The sequence below is a fragment of the Nipponia nippon genome, unplaced genomic scaffold, assembly GCF_047370975.1.
Source record: "Nipponia nippon isolate SJK-2023a ecotype South Korea unplaced genomic scaffold, ASM4737097v1 scaffold_16, whole genome shotgun sequence".
In the NCBI taxonomy this organism is placed as follows: domain Eukaryota; kingdom Metazoa; phylum Chordata; class Aves; order Pelecaniformes; family Threskiornithidae; genus Nipponia; species Nipponia nippon.
In genome coordinates, this window is record NW_028262332.1 from 6,913,551 (window position 1) to 6,937,718 (window position 24,168).

Here is a 24,168-nt window from a genome sequence, read left to right on the forward strand (position 1 = left end):
CGTGAAACATTTTAAGAAAGGCTGTAACAAGACAGCCTTGTTTGTCTTAAGGAAGTAAACAGCAATTGATTGCATAGTTAAACTTAAGATTTGCACATCTACAGTCTGTTTATATTAGAAATAGTCAGAAAAATATCTTAATCTATATGCAGAGCATATGGTTCATTTGACAACATCCTATTTAAGAGTTTGCAAAAGAGAGACATATGACAAAGCTGCTTCATTCTCTTTTCTGTTTTCAAACTAGATAATACAACACACAAAGAACAGCTACCTTTGACTTCTGTACCTCGCGCTCTCACCTCGTATCGATAGTCCATATAAACACACTCCTAGCAAGGTAGTACTTCCTCCTCCAATTCAAACTCTATCTCCATTTTTGTTACAAGTGATTCCTAAAATAACGGCCCGTGATTAAAGCATACCAGAGACGGAAATTAGAGACATTATTTTTTCCTCAATTTGCAAGCAGCCTTGTCAAATGTTTTTCTTTTCCTGGCTGCAAAGACAGGAACCAGTCTACTCAGAAGAAATCTTTCTTTCTAAGAATAGCAACATGCTCTTGAGGTCTTATCACCCTCATTTATAATAAGAGTAGCATAAGACAGTCCTGTGAACGGTGACATGAAACACGGGACTGTTTTCACACACGTTCATCAGCGCTACTTCTTAATATTGCAATATAACCCTGTTTTCCTTTGCAACCTTCCACATGAACGTTATTCTTAACATGTACCTATCAACTAGGTCCAACCTGAAACAGGTTATACGAATAGCTGTTCAAGGTTGATGTTAATTCGACTTGAACTGTCTCCTCCTGAAGTGGTGCATTCCAGAGGAATTCCAGTTACAGACCACTAAGACCAAAGTTTTCAGGCTTCAGACAAAGACCAGATCAGCTGCACGAGACGACCAGAACTAGCTGCTCATGCCTACTGGGAGATGAGACAACAGAATGATGGTGATTAACATAAACCTAAAAGACACCGTGGCAGTAGTATTTATGGTAACTTGCTGTTTCATGCTACATATGACACATTAAGGCCTTATACTGGGAATTGTAACTCAGAACTGAGTAACTGCTCTGACACAGAGACAACTGCATCGTGCTCCTCTCCCAGCAGAGCAGCCCTGCACTCCTACAGCTTAGCAGGCCAACTCCGTGGGAGCAAAGCTACAGGGATCCGAGAGCACTCTGCTACCCTGGCCAACTCTTCGAGCGGTCCTGCTCAACCATCTGGCTTCACGGCAGCAGGCCAGAAGGCCCTGGATTCAGGGAGCACAAACACGAGTATGACAGGTTGTTTGGAGATCGTGTACCCCACTCCCAAATCCATCCTTGGGGGCTGATCAAGTCCTTAAAGGCCCTGTTGTGCTGAAGTGCTCTATGAGAGCAAACCTATGGGCTTTTCAAAGGGAGATCCACCATTACTACTAAAAACTAAGGTAAGAAAAAAAGATGTTTGTGTTTTTAAATCCTTCAACGATAATAAAGGAGCATGCTACTCCACGTTCCACCTCTTCTAGTTCCCAGTCTTGTCACAAAGCTCCTCTTCCATTGATCCACAACCAAGAGAGGCCACCTCACCTGGATGTCTCCTCCTTCCATGGAAAAGGTGTGTGACAGTCCTGTACAACTCTTACAGGGATAAGAAAACTAGAAGATGTACACGTTAATGCCTCAACAGGCAAAGAAATACTTATTTCTTTAAAGAGCGGCAACCTTTTAGCTGTTTCCATATAGCCTTCATGTATGCATATACTCACACACGAGTATTAAGACCTGCATCAGATACATAAAATATTGAATGTTAACTAAAATGCCAGCTAAACGCGCCCACATGTATCATGTGCCTCAGGCCCTGGATACACAGCATTCGCACACGGTTAAGGGATGCTCTGCTAGCATGGCTTTATTGTTGCCCTTCCATTTTAGGCCGATCTCTGCGGCTGTCTGGATAGAGCACAAAGGGAAAAACACATACATGGCCGACGCTCAACCTCTCGCCCTCCAGCGTTTCACAGTCATGCACTGAGCAGGAAATGTTACTGTCGATAGAAGACATCTCTCATCTCATCCCTCTAACAGGCTGTTGCTCTGCAGTGTAATATTCAGGCTAATTCACAGAAAATGTAACTACATATGTTTGTAACCATGTTTTGTTTCCCAATCAGAATCCTTCGTGTAGCAAACAGAAGCCAATTTATTTATTCGAACTATTATTTCACAGTTCAATGTACCCATTCCAAACTGGGAAGAGCAGGATAAGTCCAGTGGTCTCGACTTTAACCCTGCTGAATCCAAAGTTCACACTATACCTTTCAGCTGGATTGGATATTATTATTAGTTTCCCACACAAAAATGTTTTTGGAAACTTTTGTAATAAGCATATGCTGTTTCCATCCCAGAACAGTCCTTCACAGCACCATTAAATGATACATATAAATATTTAACAGTTTCATTAAATTTGTGCCATAGTTTGGGGAAAACCAACAAATACTCAATAAGAATATACAGAATTTATTATGGTCTTTCCTAAATGATTTTCTGCATTCTTTTGTTTCTTATAGCTACTAGTTCACACTCTACTGATACAATTTAACTTAATGAAATACAGCTGAAATCTTCTAAGAAATAAAGGATGAATATGCAGAGTTGGATCGTTATGCAGCGTATTTATTGAGCACAACAAAATCTCCCATAAACGCCCAGAGTTTTCTTTCTGTTCATAAATAGCTCCTGCAAAGCTTCTACCTGCCAACATAACTATTTATTAATGTTTAATTTTTATACCCTTATACTTAGATTAAAAGTAAATGCTTCTAACTCCATTGATGGGGCAGGAAGCTGGAAGCGGGATAGTCACAGAACAAGAGCTGGGGAAAGCTCAGTTTGAATCTCGTCAACGTGAAGTTTGAAGTTTGGCAAATCACTTCCTTTCACTGTCTCTCTTTTCCTCTTCCCACTACCCGCTTTGCCATTACTTTGTCATTTCTGGAAGGCAGCAATGTCGCTTTGGACCTCTGCAGCACAAAGCACAGCCGTGCTCCAAACACACAAAGACATTGAGCCACATCCAAAATGCAACACGGAAAAATCCATTGTGCGCTTGACAGGGTCACATTCTGCCATCCTGTCTCACGCTTGCACGGTGCGTTACGCCATGAGAAGTCCTGTTGAAAACCACAGGACTATTTGCAGAACAGGGCACTATTCAGAATCAATGAACGTGGCAGAATTCCTCCAATTATTTACTTTTCATCAACACCTGAGAGTCTGCAAGAAACAGAAAGTTCTCTGACATGTAAACCCCGTGTATGAATACACACAGGGAGGGCGCACAAGCTCCACCATAAAGAACCAGACCATTTTTGCCCTCACGGTACCCATAAGGATACATTCATTCCCCATTCCCCATTCCCCTTCTATCCCGACACAAAATGGAACATATTGACATCAGGTAAATTCTCTCCCAACCACAGAATCCCAGTGCTGCACCAGTTCAGTCTGCAGCAAAGCTCTGGGCTTGTACCTGACTTTCATGCTTGATTGTATGGAGCCAGCCTACCCCCAAGGGGAGGTGGAGGCAGAGGTGAAAGCAGCAGCAGCAATAAGAGGTATAGTTCATGACTCCCAAATACATTTTTAGCAAAGCTGACCTGAGCAACAGCTACACAGAGCAGCTGCTGCCAGAGGAGACCATGAGTCAGACCTACTTTGTGACTACAGATTTAAATGAGAATTGTCCCAGGAATTAATTCTTGAATTTCTATCCAGACAAACTACAGTATTGAGGGTTTTCCTCAGCCATAGTCGAGCGAATACTTAAATTCGGCTATCTCCTGTGAAGCTTTAAGAAAAAAAGGAAATTCTCAATGCTTGGGCTGCACTGGCTGCATCTTTGCTCAGCAGTCCTCTTAGGTGTCATCCAAAAAGAAGGTAGCAAAAACACCCCAGTGTCTAGATTTTTTTTTTTTTTTAAATAGAATAAAGCATGCTGAGCAACTCGGCAGGCGCAGCAATGTGCAGAAGCAGATTCCCTCACCCAAGCAATCAAAATGCTGGTGATCTTTCTCTCATATTGAGAATAACTGGGCTGCTTAGGAGCTACCATCACAACCAGCAACAGTCGCAATGGGTGGGAGTAGAACAACTCTTGAGTACATCTCTCCAGCCTGGAGATGAAGTGAAGTCCAAACATCCCTCTTGACATACTGGGATCATCTCCTTTTCTTTTGTCACAGACAAGCAAGACTAAGACCCAATTCTGCAACACTGCAGGGCCCCCAGCTCAAACTTGACACCTTCCAGAGCTACCCCGACGTAGGGTTGTGGTGAAATTGGGGTGGCACAAAGAATGACTGCAGAAGCGAGTTCTTTCCCGGAACCACTCTGAGAGGCGATCCCCAACTCATTTGTGTGGCTTGGTGATGGAGCGAAGGGGAATTCAGTCGCATGCATCTGACCTCAATAACCTCAAAAGGAAGGTGGATGGGGCTTGACCTTCACATGTCATGTAGAACTGAAATTTCAGCTTTGAAGCAGCTAGCAAGATCCTGGCTGAAGATGACAATTACTCACATGAGAGCATGGACACACTAAGATCAAGAGAATACAAGAAGAAGTTGAAGTCAGGAACTGTACTATAAAGAGTTTCACTTCACTAGACAGCTGGGAAGAACTGAAACAGCGCAAGGAGTTCTCCCTCTCACACGTTGTATGTGAAAAGCTGGCAGGGTGTTTGCCTAACTTCAGTGACTGTGAGGGCAAAACAACTCATCTGGTACAGTGATAACATCAACGAGGGCTATCCTCTGGAAGAGGAATGCATAATATGATAAAGTTTAACGCACTGACTGACCTTTGTTGCTGAAGATATTCAAGTTTCACAAAAAGAGTATTTGCCTGATTTTTCTTACCGCTTTCTGATGATCAAAAACCATCATGCAACAAAGCATGCGATCTGTAAAAACTTAAAGGTAACCGAGAACTCTCCTGAGCTCCAAACCAGGCCAGAGGAAAGAGGAGGTATTGCTCTTTTTACAGCACCAAGCCACTGTGAATTTGCAAATTGTCCCACTTGTCCAACCTCCAGAGTGTCCCACCTGTTTTTGATTACCTGCTTCTTCCTTTATTTTCACCATTAGCAACTATCTTCTATGGAAAAAACATGACATAGGTAGCCATCAAGTATACATTTCACAGTAGCCTAGCAAGTCAAACGTATGTAAAACTTGCATGCCAGATGAATCTTATCCAGCATAAAACCAGTGCAAAGCTTTATATACTATCAGGTTCTGTGCTGCTTACAGGCTACGGGCTTGTACTTGTCAAGGAAAAACAAAAGAAGTGTGATTTATCACTGTGTGACCCCAATCATCTGCTGCTGTAATCCCACTTTAACCAACAGAGCTAAATGAGCAGGAAAGCAGAGTAACGCAGGCATGCATCAGACCCCACGTGTTTAAAGATCACCACCCTCATCCCCCATGACTCTAGCAAATGCACAATTCCTATTGCATATCAAAAGGGTTTCCTTTGGAAACAGAAGCTCTTGTCTTATATATTTGCCTGACCACTTTCTGCTGTACCCGAGTTCATCGTTCATGCATTTATCCTTATCACGCCGCTGTCATTTCCATCTTCCAGGTGGGAAATTACAAGAAAAAGAGCAAGGCTGCTTAGCTATCTCAGCAATACCGAAATCACTGGAAATTTGTACCATTTTACAGGTGTTTGGACACCTCAGTGACTTAATCCAAATGATACAAGACTCCGTGGACAAGAATGTGGGTCTCCCAATTCCTACATGTGGCCCTAGCCCCAGAAGCGATCATCTTTTCTTACAGTTTATAGCAACTTGGTGGACTTGGTAGTGTTAATGGTTGGACTCAACGATCTTGAGGGTCTTTTTCAACCTAAATGATTCTATGATTCCATGAACTTGTAGCCTAACAGCTGATGACATATCAAGCAGCGAGCATGAGAACTCTGCCAGCAAAATTTCTGGAAATACCGAGCCATTCATCAATTTGTATCATAAGAGGTTTTGCCAAAGCATCAGCCCTCTGTGATATTTACACACCCACCACCTGCCCCTCCTGCAGATCCCAGCATGACTGATGCATTGGTGTTTTACAGTATGAAGTGAGAGAAGCTATGTATGAAAAAATGCCCGAAGGCAGAAGCAGTTTCCTTTTCAACACCATTTGCTCATAAATGATAAATCTTCAGGACTCAGACAAGGATTCATAGTTCATACAGTTTATATTCATGTTACAAGAACAAACGAACCAACCATGACTGACAGCTGTTTTCTGTTAAAGGCTAAGAATGATCAGCAACAGCAGGTAAATACACCGTCAGTTAGTTTATCAGCAATGTCAGGTAAATACACTGTAACAGCTGTTCCCACGCTGTTATCACTCGACCAATATTAAAATGATTTTTGTCATGCACCCATTACTTACATGAGCCATACTTACCTCAAAACTCTATTAACAAACCAAAAAAGCAATAGTTACTGTTCACATTCTTTACTAGATAGCGAGTCCTCTTTCATCGTACTTAAAATGTCTAACAGATATTCCAATCACCTTATACGCCCATATAATTGAAAAACTAGGTAAACACATTCAAAGTGACAGAAAAATGCCATACTAGAATGCTTTTTTTGCTTTTTTGTACAGAGTCCATACTGAATGAAACGTCATAGAAGTGGCTGAGAAAACATTCTCATCACAGCTATATGTAAAACATCCTTCCAAGTTGCTGCCAGAATACTATGTCCCTGAAAGATTACACACCATTCTGCAAATTAAAGGTACGCCTGTTGACAGACTTACCATCCTAATACTATACTTAGGAAAAGATGTCATTTCCAGGGCTCTGACCCTGCACAGCACTTCAAAACATGCTTAATGTTTAGTGGGACTGTTTATAAATGCCTAAGTTTTCCTGGACTGAGCAAGAGTACTTTTGCACTTTCCATAATGTACCAACAGTTTCGAAATCAAATATAGTGTCCTGATGCTCCCCTGCGTTGTTGCACTTTGCTTAGTCATTTTATACCTGTGTTATATGAGTATTTGTAACAATAATGCTTAGAATGACTGTTTTATGCCCACTCATCCCAGGGATAAAAGGGTTCAAGGCAAGGAAGAAAAATCACATTTCAACTATGTGCCTTTCAGAGCTGGCGACATGCAAATTAATCAGTTTTGAACATTTACTGTAGCAGGCACATAGGTTCCTAAACTAGTAGCTAAAATAGGGTATTAACAAAAAGCTCCTAATTCTACCAGTCTCGAAGGATAACAGGTTGAAAACCAGATTCCCCACCATCACAAAACAAGACAGACCCCGTATTTCTCATTAGAATAGTTTTTCAGAAAGTTCTGTTGACCAGATCTGCCTGAGAAGCAGGAAAGCGTGAACCAAGATCCTAACAATTCTTTCAATCGGTCTCAGTAATACAGTTTCTCTGTTTATTTCAGGCTTTACACAGTGCTGCTGGACTCTTCCCTAAACAAGCTTTTGGCTACCAGAGCCTTAAGCACAGATGGGTCTCTGACCTTATTTAGCAGGGATTCTCCTGAAGGCATTGCTGTCTGATTTTATAACATTTGATTCAAATGGTTCAGTGACTTGGCCAGGGCACGTAACCCACTTTTTTATTGCTTGGCTCGTTAGCAAAGCTTATGTTTATTAACTACAAATAAATTTTGCTTAACATTGAACTCCCCTAATCATCTGTCTTAAACGGCAATTAATTGTGAATAATAAAAAATGATCAATTACCGATTTCCTCTCTTGTTTCAGCTCCTGCACATAGCGTGTTAACTCTCCAGTGATAAGAGAGGTCATGTTCTCTGAAATGACCTCATGCTGTCCGGCATAGTCATTCATTTCATTTAAAGTGGCTAGGAAGGCTCTAGTTGATGTGTACCTGCAGAGGACAAAAACGTATTCTGCTTTTAGTCCCTTTCTTTTCAGAAAGACACACTGCAAAGGAGGTTGTATCCTTCTTAAGCATTTAGTATTGCTACATGAGACTGAATATGGGTTAGCATAGATTCACTTGAAGGAATTTCTCAAAAGGAAGCCTATCCCACACACTGACAGTTGTCTGATAAATTAATCTCGATTTAGACAGTTTGACATTGGCTCTTAATATATCACAGTTGTAGAGTGCCAGGTTTTTTATCAGCACAGCTCTGAGACTTCACTATTCTAATCTCTATTCACCAAACATTTCTAGTTATACCCTTTCAAGTGCTACAGTTCAGTGCACAGAGTCATCACTGTACTCTACCTGGCAAAATCCTGTCTAAGCAACCAACTTTTTGGCTAGCATAGTGCAGAAAAAAAAACTTTTAATAGTGCAAATTGGATTTAAATCAGCTATAGTTATAAAGTTTTCAAAAAGGTAGTGAGTTTACTAACCAGGTGTTCATTGTCAACCCATATCTTTTAGTACCTTCCTCTGCAAGGTTTATTTTTCGTATAAAATAATCTCTTACACAGCATTCCATGTATTATTAAAAAGGAAGAAACGAACATCTGTGCACACAATTTCAAAACAGCAGATTATGTCACTAGCATATTCAGCACAGAGCCAACAGAGCTGCACTTAAATACCCCAGCTGGCTGTGCTGGTCCGCTGGAAAACAGCGGCTTTGAAGCACTGCACTTGGACATACGAGAAAAACTATTAATATTAACTGGTAGCAGTCTGCACTAATAACATCACCTAAAGGTGAAAAAGCAAAGCAAAGAGGGGGAGATTTAGAGGTGACAGAGGGGAGTGGTACAAGCAGGGATGAAAAAGGCGTCAGAGAAAAAATGGAAAAAAGAAACTAAAAAAAGACTAAAAATATAGTCCAGTACAAGCAGCCACATTCACAAGTCAAGCCGTGGTGCCTCAAGAGAAACCCCGGTTGCAAAAGACAAGGGGATCAAAGCCACGGAACTACAGACTGACAATAAGCTTGAAAACAGATAATTTTTAGACAGACTGTCTCAAAGCAGTGTCCAAGGCACCCAAAGGTCGCATGAAAAATCCCCAGACATTGTTTAGAGACATGAGGAAACTATACTGAGGTGAACACTATATTTAAAAGGGCAAAGGATACATGGGATCTTCTGTGCCACGTTACATGAATCATTTAACTCCAATATCCTTTTACAGCAGTGAAAGATGTGTCAAAAAAGGTTGTAGTAAACTCAAAATACCCATTTATGGTAAAGCTACCCAAAGGCAGATTTATTCCTAATCCCGGGTACAGACCAAAACAACCGATGTGCTGGTAACATAAGCTTCCTTGTATAAATATCAATAGCTCAGGAAACAATGGTATAAATAACTGATTCCCAAACAGCATTACTAAAAATAAATTAAAAAGAAAATGAAAAGGTTGTTATCTCTGTTAATATGAGCCACTAGAGTAGCTGTATACAGCAGCTTGGGGGTCTGACCCAAAAATCTAAATCAATATAATCACACAGTTGGACCCGTATCCAAACTCATTTGAAACGTTTCAAATTTCAAGGTCAAGGGTTTGAGTCTGCCGCTGGGCTCTCCAGAGGCAGAGCAGCCTCCTGCAATACAAGGCTGCAGGGTCAGACTCTGCGATGCCTTTGTTCAAAGCTGATGCATTACAAAACACTGACTTAGTTGAGAAACTAAGGAAAAGGTTCTCGCTCTGGCTTATAGCCTGTCTGTCGGAAAGCTCCTCCTCTAGAAAGTTCTCTTTAAAGAATATCTTTAATCTCATGAGGGGCAGGAATGATCTTAACGACATGTGGTCTATCATCACCTGTAGTCATGCCCACAGCGTCACCCAGTGAAGGAGCGGTGCTGTGATGCTGCAGCCGCTACCTGCGAGCACGACATTAGTCCCCTGCCACCAGGGAGATACAGCCTGAATCCGTGAATCAACAGCAGGCAGCTGAGGCCATGCAAGATCCTTCAACAGCAGCACGTCATGCGTCAGTCCATCCCGGGAGTACACACTACATCCTTCACCTTACTTTTCAAGAGCCACTGGTTTCTCTGCGGTGTTATAACATTACCCCTTTAGTAAGTTACTCATCTGTGTTGTCAGTCCATTTGAGTAATTTAATATTTACGCGGACTGCTTAAGTTTCATGCTAAAATTAACAACTGTTTCTGTTCCTGCTGTAAGTAGTTAAGAGTTTGGTCATTCACTTCAAAGAGCCAGGCTCATACAGTCTGGCTTAGTTTTTAAGGTACATGAAAAAAAAAAAAAAAAAAAAAAAACCCAACAAAATGAAAACCCCCAACCCAGGCATCCAGAAACTGTAACATATAAAAGGAATTGAGTAGTTGCAGACCAAATCCAAACTTTGAAAATCCACTCCTTAGTATCTACCATCTAAGCCTGTTTCTGCATCTATGATTTCTATACTCGTATACTTTAAAAATATTTGGTTTACAAGCCAGATCCTAGTTGGTAACCCAAACTTTTCCCCTTCCTCCATCAACGCATGCTCACTCAGCAGTGGATCATGAACATACCTGTATTCTTCCTCTTCTTTGGAGTTCTTTTTGGGTTGGTATTTCTTTGAAAGATTCCTAAAATTAAAAATACATATATATAAAATTAAATTTAAAATCTCCTTTAAATTAACTGGATAATCTTTGCATGCACACACATATTCTGTGGGGCTTCAGTTTTTATTTGCAGTGACTAGACACCTTTTCAGAAGTACAACTGCACTTAGGCTTTGACTGCGTTGTAGTAGCACACAAAGAATGGGCCGCACAGTGCTTCAGTCTCTATAACCACAATAAGTAGCGGGTTCTGAACCCTAAAAGTCCATAAATTACGGTCATGCAGTCAATACACCTGAGTCCTGGTTCTGCTGATGCAGAAGTCTCCGTCACCTGATCTATAGGAAAGACCCTTCTACAGTAAATATACTGGTCCTTGGACACACAGACACGCTTTACAAATGCCACCCAGTAGAAGGTGCTCCTCCATATCCAAATGTCAGCCAGCTCATTAAAGTGTGATTTGCTGCAGATGACACTCACGGCCAGGCAAATTTGCCTGCCTTTAGCAGGATGCTTCCAAGGAAGAGAAAAATCTTCGTAAAGCTGCGGGAAGCTGCACTGAGATGAGAAGAGGGGATCGTATTATGATTATCAACGGATGCTGGGAGAAATGTGAAATTTGATTATCCCAATTAGCACAGATCTCTCCTTACCCCACATCCAACTAATGATTTAATTTTAAAATACTGATATGCTCTTCAAGTGATCATATCTTGAATAAGAAATTTGAACATAAGTCTGTTAGCACATTTGACAGTTAGTATACAGCCTTCGTTGTCCTGAAAGCACTGACTGCAAGCCCCCAGCCAGCGGCACAGCCCGGGTTTAACGGATGCGTGCTGTCCACCTGACACTGAACACCTCTTGCGATACTTAAGGCTCAACACTACGATACATATTGCACTGTAGCACAATATGCCACCGCACACCTTTTCAACACTGCAAACCAGAGACCTGGCAAATCTTACTCAGCAATTTTAAGACCTTCTCTGTGCTGCAGTACTGGGATCTCCTCTGTTCGAAGCTCAGCCCTATTACTATATGCCTTCCTGCAGCCTCTGTTACCCCACTGTGAAATGGAAGCTATTTGTTTCAGCTTTACAAGACTGTTTCAGTGATCAAGAATAACATACAAGTGGTATTGATGGAATCGTTGTCCAAAGGACTACCAAGTTTCACTGACCTATCTGTGCCAAACTCTTTGGAGGAGTACCAGAACGCATCCAGTTGAAAAGAAACTGCTTTTTCAGAGGTGTAACCCACTCGCTGTTGCATGCTGGTTTTACTGCTAACTAGGAGACAGCAGGGCCTCTTGTCTCACATTTCTTACTCCTTTTGTTCTCCTTAAGGAATTAAAAAGCATCTGCCCAAACAGAGTAGTAGCCAGAACCCTGGCGGATTTGCACAGACAAACATGTGTTTCTCAAAATTTAAGTATCCCTGCTGGAAGGGATCCAAATGAGCATCTCCTTTCCAGTCTCTGCCTTCCCTGAAAAGAGGATGCTCTGAAACAAAGAACTCTTCTCTACTTCTGCGTACAGCAGCTTCAACCAAAGAATACCAGCATGGCAAGAGTTCTGCAAGCTGCTCTGCATGATTACCGTAAGTCTTACGGCGCTCTTCGTATGCCATGGGAATGCCTCTCTCCACACACCGGCTTAAAGAGGAAAGGAAAAACCACAAGAAAACATGCACAGAAGACTACACTAATAAGGCATTTTCACACACACATCTCCCTGCACTGCCATGCTGCCCAATTAGTTCTGACATACAGAGCTACTGTCTTCTTGTGAACCTTTGAAGGTGTAGAAATGCTACAGAGCTATGGCAAAAAAATCCAGTATGCTTTCACAGAAAAAAAATTCTGAAAGCATGTAACAAAGATTAGCACCCGGGTTAAACATTTTATTATTTTCTATGTACTTCATAAAGCGCATAAAATATAGAGTCTATATATTTGTGTTTTTCAATTTTTTCCCCCTTTTTTAATCAAAACCACACGTAGGGTTTTAAACCAGGATACACACACAAAGAAAGAAGTGATACTGAATCCAGAAGTGATACTGAATCCAGTAAGAGTCAATCTGACTCTTGCACGTTGAAGTTCAGCATGCAGTGTCATGACCACAACACCAGCGCTTCCCACGTTCAAACTCATGAAGCAATGACACCTGCAGAGCTAACTGCGATCAGCGGGAACTAACACAGACGAACAGAGATTAGCAGTAAAACAGCAATTCCGGGAAGATTCTGTGCCAGCCTGTGCACCTGTCTCCGATCCACCTTTCTGTTTGCCTTTCACACCACATCATTTTCTTCTGCCTTTCCAGCTTGTTTCTCTGCTCCCTGATTTTCACTTCTTTGACATCTTACTCTTCCTCTCACATTTATCATCCAGAGGTTCCCGATTCTCCGATTATCCTAATATCTTAAGCATTTTTTTTCGCAATACGTCTTCCTCAGGGCTATCTAACCATCGTTACATTAGGCAAGGCTTTTGACACACTTTTTGATGCTCGAAGCAGTGACTAGGGAAGGAGGACCACGAACCACTTCAGCACTCGGAGCACAGCGTCCAGCATGTCACATCCCACGAAGTTCAAAACAAAATGCAGCAACAAGCAAACGCTCTACCATAGTTTCTGCATCTCTTCCTTCCCAGTTTAGTCTAATGACTTGACAATTATAAAGAAAGCAATCATGCCAAATCTGAACTGGACTCTCAAACCAGGAGTGATCGGAAGTGGTACGAGCAGGACTTGAATAGCGCAGGCACAATGTAGAAGGTGTGTGATACTGGGGAGTTTCTTCCACTGGTGTAACCAGATAAATTTGATGCATCCTGCAAGTATGTAGATCTAACTAAACACTTTAAAAAAAAAATATTACATATATATCTGCAGAATTATAAGGAGGAAGGACAGAAACATTTTTAAATAGAAGACAATGAAACTTCAACAGATGACCAGGCTGAGATGTAGATAGTCAGACGGGAAGAATAGCTCGCTAGGGAGCCCAGAGCCCAAGCAGAACACACAAATTTCACAAAAGAAAATAAAGTTCAGCGGCTTTACTTATGCTATAAATAAAACTTTGAGTTAAATCCACGGGAGTATCTTGTGTTAACTTGTCCCTTTTTAATAGTATGGCTGCATGTTATGACATGCAGTGATACACTGCAGCCCTTTTACACCAAACGGATGTGATCAAGAAAGGTTTGCACCAGGCTTGAGGAGACTTAATAAAAGCACATGATTTTTTATTTTTTTTGATGTCCAGCACTGTTTTATCTCAACATTTGACAAGCCTACATTTTTGTTTTTTTCTTTTGTACCTCTAACTTCTTAGTGACTCCAAACAGCATTGTGTTTAAGAGCTCCTCAGGAATGAATGTATTTGTCCTCAAACCATACCCATGGATGGGGGAGACAAATGCAGCTATGCATGGGGAATTAAAATACAGAAAGAAGAAACAAATTGACCAAGTTTGTTTTGGAAGTCTAGGACAGAATAAGAATTTCAGAGTTTCTAGATAGTTTTGCCTGTGACTATCTCCCACTTTCTTTAAACGTTTTGTTTGTGTGTTTGTTTTCATAATTACACTCTTTATACATGAATTTTGTCATCCTAAGAAATTCACTGAGTCTAGTGTGTGATTCTTCATAAGGCAGGCCTGCTCACACAGATACTCTGCTGGGGTTTCCCAGTCCAGTCATACTCTCTTTCTTCCAGCCCATTTTGCCTCTGTAATTCAATCTCTTCTCATCTCCATAGGATGTGAGCAATTTGTTCCTGCAGAAGTAATTTTCTCTATTTCCTGCTTGCCTATAGCAGAAACCCTGGGGAATCCTTGTGGCATTCCCCTGAGAAAGCACATAACCATAAAGGCAGGGTTTTCTCAACTACCAGCTCCTCATAAATAACAAGCTGTTGTGCATCTCAAATCCATCCTCATACAAGCATCAAAAATTATGGGCGATTTTTTTTTTTTAAATAGACATTGTGCTTTAGATATGCACAGAACAACTAGAACCTCAGATCTCAATCTCTATAAATATTGCAAAGATGGAAGGAGTTCTAATATGTATTATAGTCATGCAAAAAAAGGTATGGATTTACTGGAGGGGTTCGGAAGGATTAGTGCTGCGCTCCCCTCCCCCAGTTAGCTCCACCACCTCCAGTTTATCACCCTGGACACTAGCGGCTGCCAGCAATATTGCACCACAGCCTCTCTCGGCAGCAGCAGGACTGCCTGTGTGTTGTACTCCCTTCTAACCCCTGTTCACCTCTCATTTTTTCTGCCCTACTGGGAAAAGCAGGGTAAGAGCTACTCGTTGTGGGAGGGTTCTTTGCACCCCTTCCCTTCCCCCTTCCCCATTTACACTGGATCTGACCTCAGGGAATATGTTTTCTGGCTCTGGTTCACATACACTCCTCTCTCTCCCTACAACCTGATGGTGGAACCAGACACGTAGAACGTACATAGCAGGAATTTCCAGTAATTTAGCTACTTGAGATAAATTCACAGGATCTCTACTCTGTTCAGGAGACATCACAAGAACTGTGGCAAGACTATAAAACTGTCAAAATTCAAATCTCAGGCTGCAACCTGGCTAACTACATTGCCAAAATTTCCAAGGGCTGAGACTGACTTTCTGACCTGTAATTTCTCCAACACTCATTCATAAAGAGCCTGTCTTATGAAAAGAAACCCTAAACTTTGCCTTACAACAAATGATCATTATTCTGCTGAATTCTTAAACCGTTCAGCACTTACATGCAGCAGTCCTCATTTCATGGAAAACATTACAATGCTATCCTCAAAGCCCAAGCCATTAATCATGCTTAAATCGTGAGTAAGCCCTAGTGTGCTACTCAGTCACCTAAAGAACCATTCTTTTTGCAAAGCATATGATTTTTAGCAGAGATAATAAAACCGTATCTTAAATTAACTTTAGCTTTCCATTCTCTAAAAGCCATGATTATAAACCAAACAAATTACCACCACTGAAACAGTAAACTTACAGGCGATTACAGGCTCTGAACACATGCAACTCAAAGTCCAGAACTTGACGTATCAACTTACCTAAGCTGCTTTGCATAGTTGAGTTCAATCTCTGTTCTTTCTTTTACAAACTTGATGTATTTTTCCAGAACATCAATACCCCATTGCGTGTGTTTTTCTAAGTTGTCAAACTGGTCCTGCAATGAATGAAAAAAATAGTTTCGTCTTGTTGAACACAGAGATAACTAAAAATAATTTCCAAAGCGCATATCACCATAAAGAAAGTGTTATTAATATTTTCCATTACCACAGTTACACATTTTTGTAGCAACACAGGTTTTTGAAGCAATGAAAAATCTGTCTTTTAACATGAGACAGATTCAGTACAATTCTTCATTCCTCATTTCTGAATCAGTTTCATTGGAAAAGTCCTGGCAACTCCACTGAATACATTTTCTAATATAAAGACATACTTAGACAAAGGATAAGAAACAGATACTCTTGCCAGTACTTTATTTTACCCTGAAGAGTTAATAGAAGTTCCATGAATTTGAGGTCTACTGCTAATTAGTAATTCTGAATTTAGTCTGAAAAATAGAGATTTATACTCAAGCTTTGCCAGTGTTATGAATTTAAAATATCATTTAGAACAACTAACAATCTTTTGACAGAACAGAATTTACTTCCCCTATAGCCTGTTTCGTTCTAAAACAGAAGACACGCTAACAAATGATGCCACAAAATTTGACATTAGCTGTGTTTACAGTAAGTTTTCTACCTCCATTTATATACCGATACTACTTTGTTCTTCAAATACTGTTGCCCTCAAAAACAGTCACACATGTTTTCAATAAAATCTTTTTCAATCAAGAACATTCCACAAGTCAGTTTGGGATTTGCAAATGCCAAGAGAAATTAAGCAACTCTAAATCCAAATTAATTATCCAAGCCAGCTTATTACTATCTGCAGATTTAACCTAAAATTACCTTTTTTTTTTTTTTTTTTTTAAATATGGTTACTTCAACAACACTCAAATTCCATAATCATCCCTTCCACACAGCATTTCAGAAGTTCTATTTTTCAGGTCTTGTAGAAACCTTTTTTTTAAACTGTGATACACTGAATACTTATCCTGACAAACACAGCGTAAACAAGGTCTTTAATATCAGCCTGACTTATTTGGCATCAGGTTGCATTATGTTTTACATGGAAAATAGAGAATAAGTTTGTACATCTGCAGTACAAATATTTACAACGTTTTCCAAAGTATTGTGCACAGCACTAGATTTGGGTCAGATGCTGAGCTGCCACAGTTACAGCTTCTGAGAGAAGTGATGCTTCTTTCTATCTGCCAAAGATTTGCTCTTGTGACTTGCAGTTTGTAGAGCTATCGTTGGATGTTATCAAAGCAATACAAGCCCACTTCCTTAGATGCACAGAGTAGAAAAATAACAGAAAATTAGTACAAAGCCTCGCTTATGAATACGTTGCTTTTGAGCAAATACCACTTTCTGCTTTGTAGCATATCTGGCCCTGACAATAAATTATATCAGGAGAGATTCTTCCAGCATCGAACAAAACACTCATCTACACAGAAGCTGCTACTTGCTAACAAAGCTGCTCTAACTGTATTTTGAAGGGGCAAAATAGAAACCACGCTAGAGGAGGAAATTTGCAAAAGCCTAGCAAGACGCAAGTTAAAACAGCAGGTAATCGGCATGGAATAGGACGCATGGGATTTGTGTATCTGCATTTGCTCTGGTTTAGCATAAGGTACTATTTTAAAGCAATTCAGCCAAACCAGACTAGGCTTCAGTTTAAATTATGTCAGTATTGGTCAACTAAAGAGGCACTGGGGGGAGAACAGCAAAAGGGCAATAGTATAAAGTTACAAAAATAGTAAAGAACTACTAAGCCCCATACTCTAGGAACTAAGAAAAAGTTGTTAAGGGCAACTGGGGAAAGAAAAAAAAAAAAAAAAAGAGAGAGAGATTCAAAGTACACAGAATAAAACTCTCGACTTCCAGCAATATAAGTCACCCTTAAACCAATATAACATCATTCACACAAAAAGAGGATGTACATATTCTGCAGAAAGGGAAGATGTGTACTAAGCCAGTACATATTTGCATATAGACAAATCCTTATTTCAGACAATTTCACAGCTGGGGAGAATACAAAGACGCCATGGGTACCATCACGGACCTCTCCTCCTCCCGGAGGGCTCGGATCAGGAAGGAACATGGTGGCTGGAGCACGATGCCAGCACAACGAGGCACCTTCTGCTCTGCTTCAAATATACAACCTCTACATCTCTCAGGTTATGCCGGCATCAAGAAAGCAGTGCAATCATGGCCTTTTTACAGTTTCTGATAAAGATGTCTTATAGCTAACCCACACCCTCCTCTTCCACAATTTATATTATTTAACATAAACACATGCATATCAATTAAATACCCCACAAGGCAGCCCATTACTCACAAGTTTACATGTATTCACACACACTCCCAACTTTAAGGAAAATGTCAGGGAGGGAAATCCAATCCCTAATCCCTGTAAGCAAATTAAACCACCCTTATCAGATATACCGTACTAGTAGCAAGAAACTAACTTAGCATCCTACTGTAACCCCATTCGGAGAGGAAAGGTCATGGTTTCCCATAGGAAACAATGCCTCTCAAGGAGATCCTGCCCGTCGAGAGAATTGAGGCTGCTGACCGCACAGAAAGATAGAGCAGGTTCGCCCTGCAAAGGCAATCTTGGTGGTGGCTCGTCCAAACCTCTTCCACCACCATCACCACCACCCTGACTCAATTCTCAGAGCATCATTTAGATCAGAATATGAATAAAAACCTGAAAATGGCTCCAGATAGCAGCCTCAGTTTGGTCTATTATCCCATAGCTGGATCTGCTGGACTGTTTCAGCGGCCTCACTATGTCAAGTTTGGCGAAAGAAAACTCCATGCTGCGCAGTGCAAAGGCGAACGCACCACGGCCCAGCTCTCAGACCAACTGTGTGAAGATGCTAACCGTCTATTTATAAAGTGAGCAGAGACATCTGCCCTGCGCCGAGCTGTAACCAGAAGAACCTCAACCAGATAAGCTACAAGCACCGACCTCTGCTATCAAGAAGCAAGGCAAGGTGAAATTTAGCTTTCTGCAGACTTTGCTAAAGAGAAGAGTTTCTGACCTTTTCCAGGCATGGAACGGTTTTGGCCCAAGTGCCATTTCACTAAGCAGCCGACGCCCCACAACAGTGTGCTGGGGTCATGTATTCCATTATCCGTTCTCTTTTCTGTGTTCCTTAAGGATGAAAAAAGTCAGTAAAATTGGCAACACCATCACTTGCTGAGCATGAGATTCCAAAACAAAAGGCAGTGCAGGCAGAGGGACCCAACACAGATGTGTCCTCCTTGTTCATGGATCTGCTCAGCAAGGTGAAGGTAGGCAAAGGCTCTGTGTTAAAGCTAATGAATCGTACAGATGACAGAGTACACAGAATGCTTTGATCGTAAAGCATAACCTTTAATTCAGGGAATCCCAAGTCCAGGAATACATGCAATCAATGCAAAACCAGAACTTCGAAAAAGGAGATTTCAGAGAGTAGTTACCAACAATGTCGTCCCTTCAAACAACATTTAAAAGATTATTTTTTTTAAATTGACTTAGTATTTCCAAAGTTTATTACAAAAATACATTATCACATGGAATCTGAAAAGTTGAAAAAATCTCAACTATTCGGTACAAATTTGGTCTAGTTTTAGTAATCCTAACAATGAGATTTTCATCCTTCTCCATAATAGACTGCTTCCCATAAAAGATTTCCCAGAAGCAGACTGCTAGGAAGTAAGTTCTTCGAAAGACTCCCAAACTCCAGTACTATGTTTCATTTCAGTTTTCACTGAACTCCAGAATAATTTTGTAGCTTAAAACAAGCTCTTCATAGTGATTGATCCCAGCAAAAAAGATCTCGTGAAGAGGGCAACACCATCAGTAAATTAGCTCGTATTCTGGTTAACTTAAGCACTTGTAGCACGGGGCATAAGAAGCTGCTCATATTCAAACAGTAAAACTCAAAGGTGGTTTTTAAATGTAAAGATCAAGGTATCAGTTTTGCACTGAAAGCCAGCAAGAAGCTGGTGGCTGGGGAAGCATCCACCTTACAAAAAGAAGCAAGAATGCAGCTTGTAAGGATTTGGCTGTCTCCACTGTGAAGGAACTTGGCTTTACAACCAGGAGCAGTCTCATCAGAGCAGCACATGGTTTCAGCACAAAGCCCACCGTCCCTGCCAGTGACTGGATCCACATTCAGCAAATAAAACGTGCCACTACAGCTGTGCAGGTTCAGTCATCAGCTGGAAGTTGGCTCAGGTACCTCCATGAGCTGCTCCTTCAGCTTTTCATTTCAATGTACATCATCTCCTCTGTCTGTTTTTGCAGCTTCCTCACCCTTCCAGTTAGGGATAACATTAGAGAACAATAAATTCCACAAGGCTTTAGCATTCTTCAAGAAAAGCAAGAAAACAAGACACGAACCATAACGCAGTGTTCAGTGAGAACGCTCCCACCAGACCACAGTGAGGGGGGGAAACAAAAGGTCACTTTGCACCTGCTTGCTCCGAAAAAGAAACACCAACACATTTTTTAGGAGCATTCCCTACTTTCCTCTGACTCAGACTGCTTTACGTAAGAACACTCTTAAGCAAAATACTGCACTGACAATGAGTCGTGCATCTCAGCAGGCTCCCACCACAGCCTTCATGTTATTCTCTACGTCCTTTGGCCTTCCAACCTGCCAGATCTCATGTTCTCCTGTTTTCAAGTCCCTATACTTACTTATTGTGACATCAACAGCTTATTAGAAAGAACAGACTATTGATTGACAATCAAGATGCGCACATAACTAAACTACTCGTGCCTCTTCCTCAGATTCCCCCAGCTTCCCAGTGAAAGCAACACATACCAGTGCAAACACTCCATCATGCCTTCCCCCAGCGATGGAGGAGTCCGAATACACAACCGACCTGACTTCACCTGGGTAGGAAAGCGGAGCCTCTGCTGCAAGCCCTTTGAAACAAACAGCATCTTCGCAGTTGTTCAGAGCTTAACACATTCTCGAGCATGCACACAAAAGCTAAAGCTCAAAAGAGGAAAGAAGAACTTTTGTCACTAACTTGAACAGGAACTGGACATCCAAGTACCCAAAATGCTCTGAAAATTTTATCCCTAAGGCAAAGCGTGCTTCTAACTTCAGTTCTGTTCCCATTAATTCTCTCCCGGTATTTTTACCGCTGCCCAAATAACCTCACATTCATGCATTCTTTCTGGAACTCAGCTGCATGCTTGTTACACTGACAATGCTTAAAATGGAAACAGCGCTGCCTATTCGCTTTTCCTCATTTTAACGGCTACTTTAAGCTGTCAAATCCCCTCACTTCTCAACTATTCTCCTGAAGTCACATTCCCCAGCTATGCAAAGTATTTGGGGAAGAAGAAAAAGTTAGCCATTAAAAAAAAACAAAAAAAACCCAAAAAACACCAAAACAAAAGAAAGAAAAACTTTCTTCCCATTTCTAAGCCACATAACATGGAGTACAACCAATTATTGTGCAATAAAGTGTTATTCATGTGGTCTTTGAAGATCAGCTCAGTAAGATATTCCTTCCTCTTTCAAGAGTGCTTCCATCTCTTGCGAAATAGTTTGACACAAGGCTCGTTCAGATCCAATGATGGATGGGACCTTAATTTGCCACCAAGGGGCTTCAGCATCAACATCTAGTGCAATGAAGGGGGTGTCCTCGCTCCTCTCTTGAGCTACAGGCTCAGTCTCTCCGCAGCCAGACAACCCGCATGCAGGTCGCTGTGCTCCCCGTGTCGGGTAAGCGCTTCCACAAACAGAAAGGCTAACGATGGTCCAACCGCACCTACAGAAGTCCTGGGATTTCTAGTTGGTTTCAAGTGGGGAAAAAAAAACGTTAGATTCTGGGAGACTAACAATTAACCCTGCAATTTTAATCATCATGTCAAACCAGCTCAGATTAGACTTTGGAGGCAGTGTTTACCACACCAGTCACCAGGCTGAACTGTCCCTGTCACTCTTTCTGCTGCTTTCACAGGTAGTGGTGCAGGAGTGCGAAATTAAGAAGAATGCTAATACAGAGATAAGTAGTGAAGAAAGAGTATGCTGAAGGTTCAGATGCTAATGACAGAAAAACAAAGCCTTTATATTTAGCATATTCCTCCTGTAATTCTAATCGGGCAACATAATAAAAGACTCATGATTCTTAAACATCAAGAAAACTTGAAGCCTTTCTACTGCCTCATTCTCCAGGGAGTTTGATTCTGTTTCCTCCCGAAATTACTTGTTTATCTGCTGTCCTTAAAAACATAAGTAGGAATAGGGGAATTAAACGCTATCTTTCACCTCTGATTCATACCTTCTCCTCCCACATCCCACTCCCCCCCCGTTTTTTTTTTTTTTTGAAAACACTCTCATCCATTTCCATAGACAAAAAGGAATTAAAGCGAAGATCAAGAATACATTACAGCATCCAAGTTCTAAATTACTTTTTTAGATTCCATGGTTTAACAACTTCAAATTACAAAAATAATTAACAAGATGATGAGACCTTCATAGGCTCGGTTAAGTCCCATACGGCACCATAGCGCTGGCAGAATACAACAGAATTCAGATCACAGATCCTCAGAGACCTACAATAAAGCTACATATGAATGTTAACAGTCTTCAGGCAAATTAATAATGAAAGCAAATGCATGAAGTATAGGCCACCATTGCAAGAGCCTTCCAGAAAACAGAGATAAGCAGAAAATACAAAAGCACTTCAGCATCTGTTGACTCAGCCACTACCGAGAGACAACTTCCCATGCAAAACTTGTCAGCTACAGTCGGTGAAATCCTCAGTTACCAACAACTAAACAAACATCTGTGTTCATACAGGTTAAGCATGAAATGGAGTACAGGACACTAACCTTTTGCTTCACGCAGTACAGACAAGGAGCACCATGGAAAATGTACTGATGGGACAGGGAGACCATCTCTTTTAGCTTTACATTCAAACGTTGCTGTGGCTTTACTGGTTGTTTGATGAACCTACCCTTTCATTACCCCTGTATATCCGGTTCTCGTTCACAAAACTATTTATGATCACATCCATTTTTCATGCAGATCTCCTACTCATCCATGCGTTTAATTTCATTTTACCCTTTAAGTATTAAATAAATGCTTCCTGACCTTTCACCTTAAACAGGCATATTTCCACTCGAGAGGAATAATAAATATCCCAGAAAAAAAAATCCAGCTTACTTTCCCACATCCATTTTCCCTTCATCGCCATCCCTTAACTCATATTTCCATAAAGCCCAAAAGGTTTTTACTATTCTCTTCTGATTTGCTTCAGAACTTAATCTAGTTAGGAGAAAACAGAAACAAAAATAAGATTCTTTGCTGCATCCTTAAGCAACTGTGTGCATTTCAAACCTGGGGGGAGGCTGTGAGGATCCCAGAAATCAAGAGTGGAAACAGACTATATTTTATGTTGAACTATCGTTTATGTTGCTAGATAAACTCACCTCTAATTGTCCTACTTGTTCCAATAAGCTTTATGAATTAAGCAGTTTATGGTCTATATTTCAGCCTTGAAATGCTTACTCTTCAGTATTTTGCTGAAGCTGTAAAGCAAAATAAGTTCTAATATTTATGCCAATTTTAATTTGTATTTAAAATAACACTGCCCCAGTATAACAGCAAGGCCCTTTGCACAGCAAAGAGTAGCAACAGGGAGTAACCATCTTAATTGCTCCTGAGACCAACCACACTCATCCCCACCCAGAAAACCACCTCCCACAAACTCAAGAGTGACCCCTCCTGCTAATTAAGCAGAAGTGCTGTCTCACAGGCAGGTTTCGCCCATACCCTGCCCCTACCTTGATGGAAACCTGACTGAAGTCAAGCACTTCTGCAAAAGCCACCTGAGCCCATGGCGCAGAGGCCAGCGCCTGGAGAGCAGAACAAATGACAGCCACGCTGAGGCAAGGCCAGTGCTGGGAGTACAACCAGATCATCGGGGCTGACGACCTCGTTGTAGAGAAGATGATGCACAGCACCAGAGTCTAAAACACAGCAGTAGGCTACAGAGAGCACAACACCAAACCACAGTGCAAAGCCGACCAGCGAGCTTTGAAAGCAGGGAAGGGAGGGAGAGCGGCTCCCCCCAGCAGCAGCACAGAGGATCGGGTTGGCAGCAAGACACCTCCATCTGCCTGACAGGTCACCAACAGCACAGCCCGGGCACTCGCGTTGGTGACCCACTTTAACACCTATTATGAAAGCCTCGCAAACCCTGACACGTGGTTCACGGGAGGACGCTTCCCTGTGTGAGTACAACCAGTGTCATCCACTGCCGAGACGTTCACGCACACGCACTCTTCATGTCTAGCGCTCTCTGCTCACGGCTTAAACCCTGAGCTGAAACTACTCCTTCCTGCAGCAGCCAGAAGCCTCTGAGTCACTGCTGCTGCCCGCCACGGCTGCAGGAGCGGTGGAGCTCCAGGAGGAGCAGGTG

At 41.4% G+C, this 24,168-nt stretch overlaps 1 protein-coding gene across 36 annotated transcripts in view; it reads right to left on the reverse strand.

Moving 5' to 3' along the window:
* FNBP1 (formin binding protein 1) overlaps positions 1-24,168 on the reverse strand; it is a 109,249-nt gene that overhangs the window by 55,350 nt on the left and 29,731 nt on the right. For all 36 annotated transcript variants that reach the window (XM_087752473.1, XM_087752500.1, XM_087752499.1 and 33 more), the window contains 3 exons: positions 15,667-15,782; positions 10,542-10,598; positions 7,802-7,949 (listed from right to left, as the gene is read on the reverse strand). In XM_087752473.1, the coding sequence (XP_087608599.1) occupies positions 7,802-7,949; positions 10,542-10,598; positions 15,667-15,782 (321 nt within the window). The remainder of the gene's footprint in view (positions 1-7,801; positions 7,950-10,541; positions 10,599-15,666; positions 15,783-24,168) is intronic.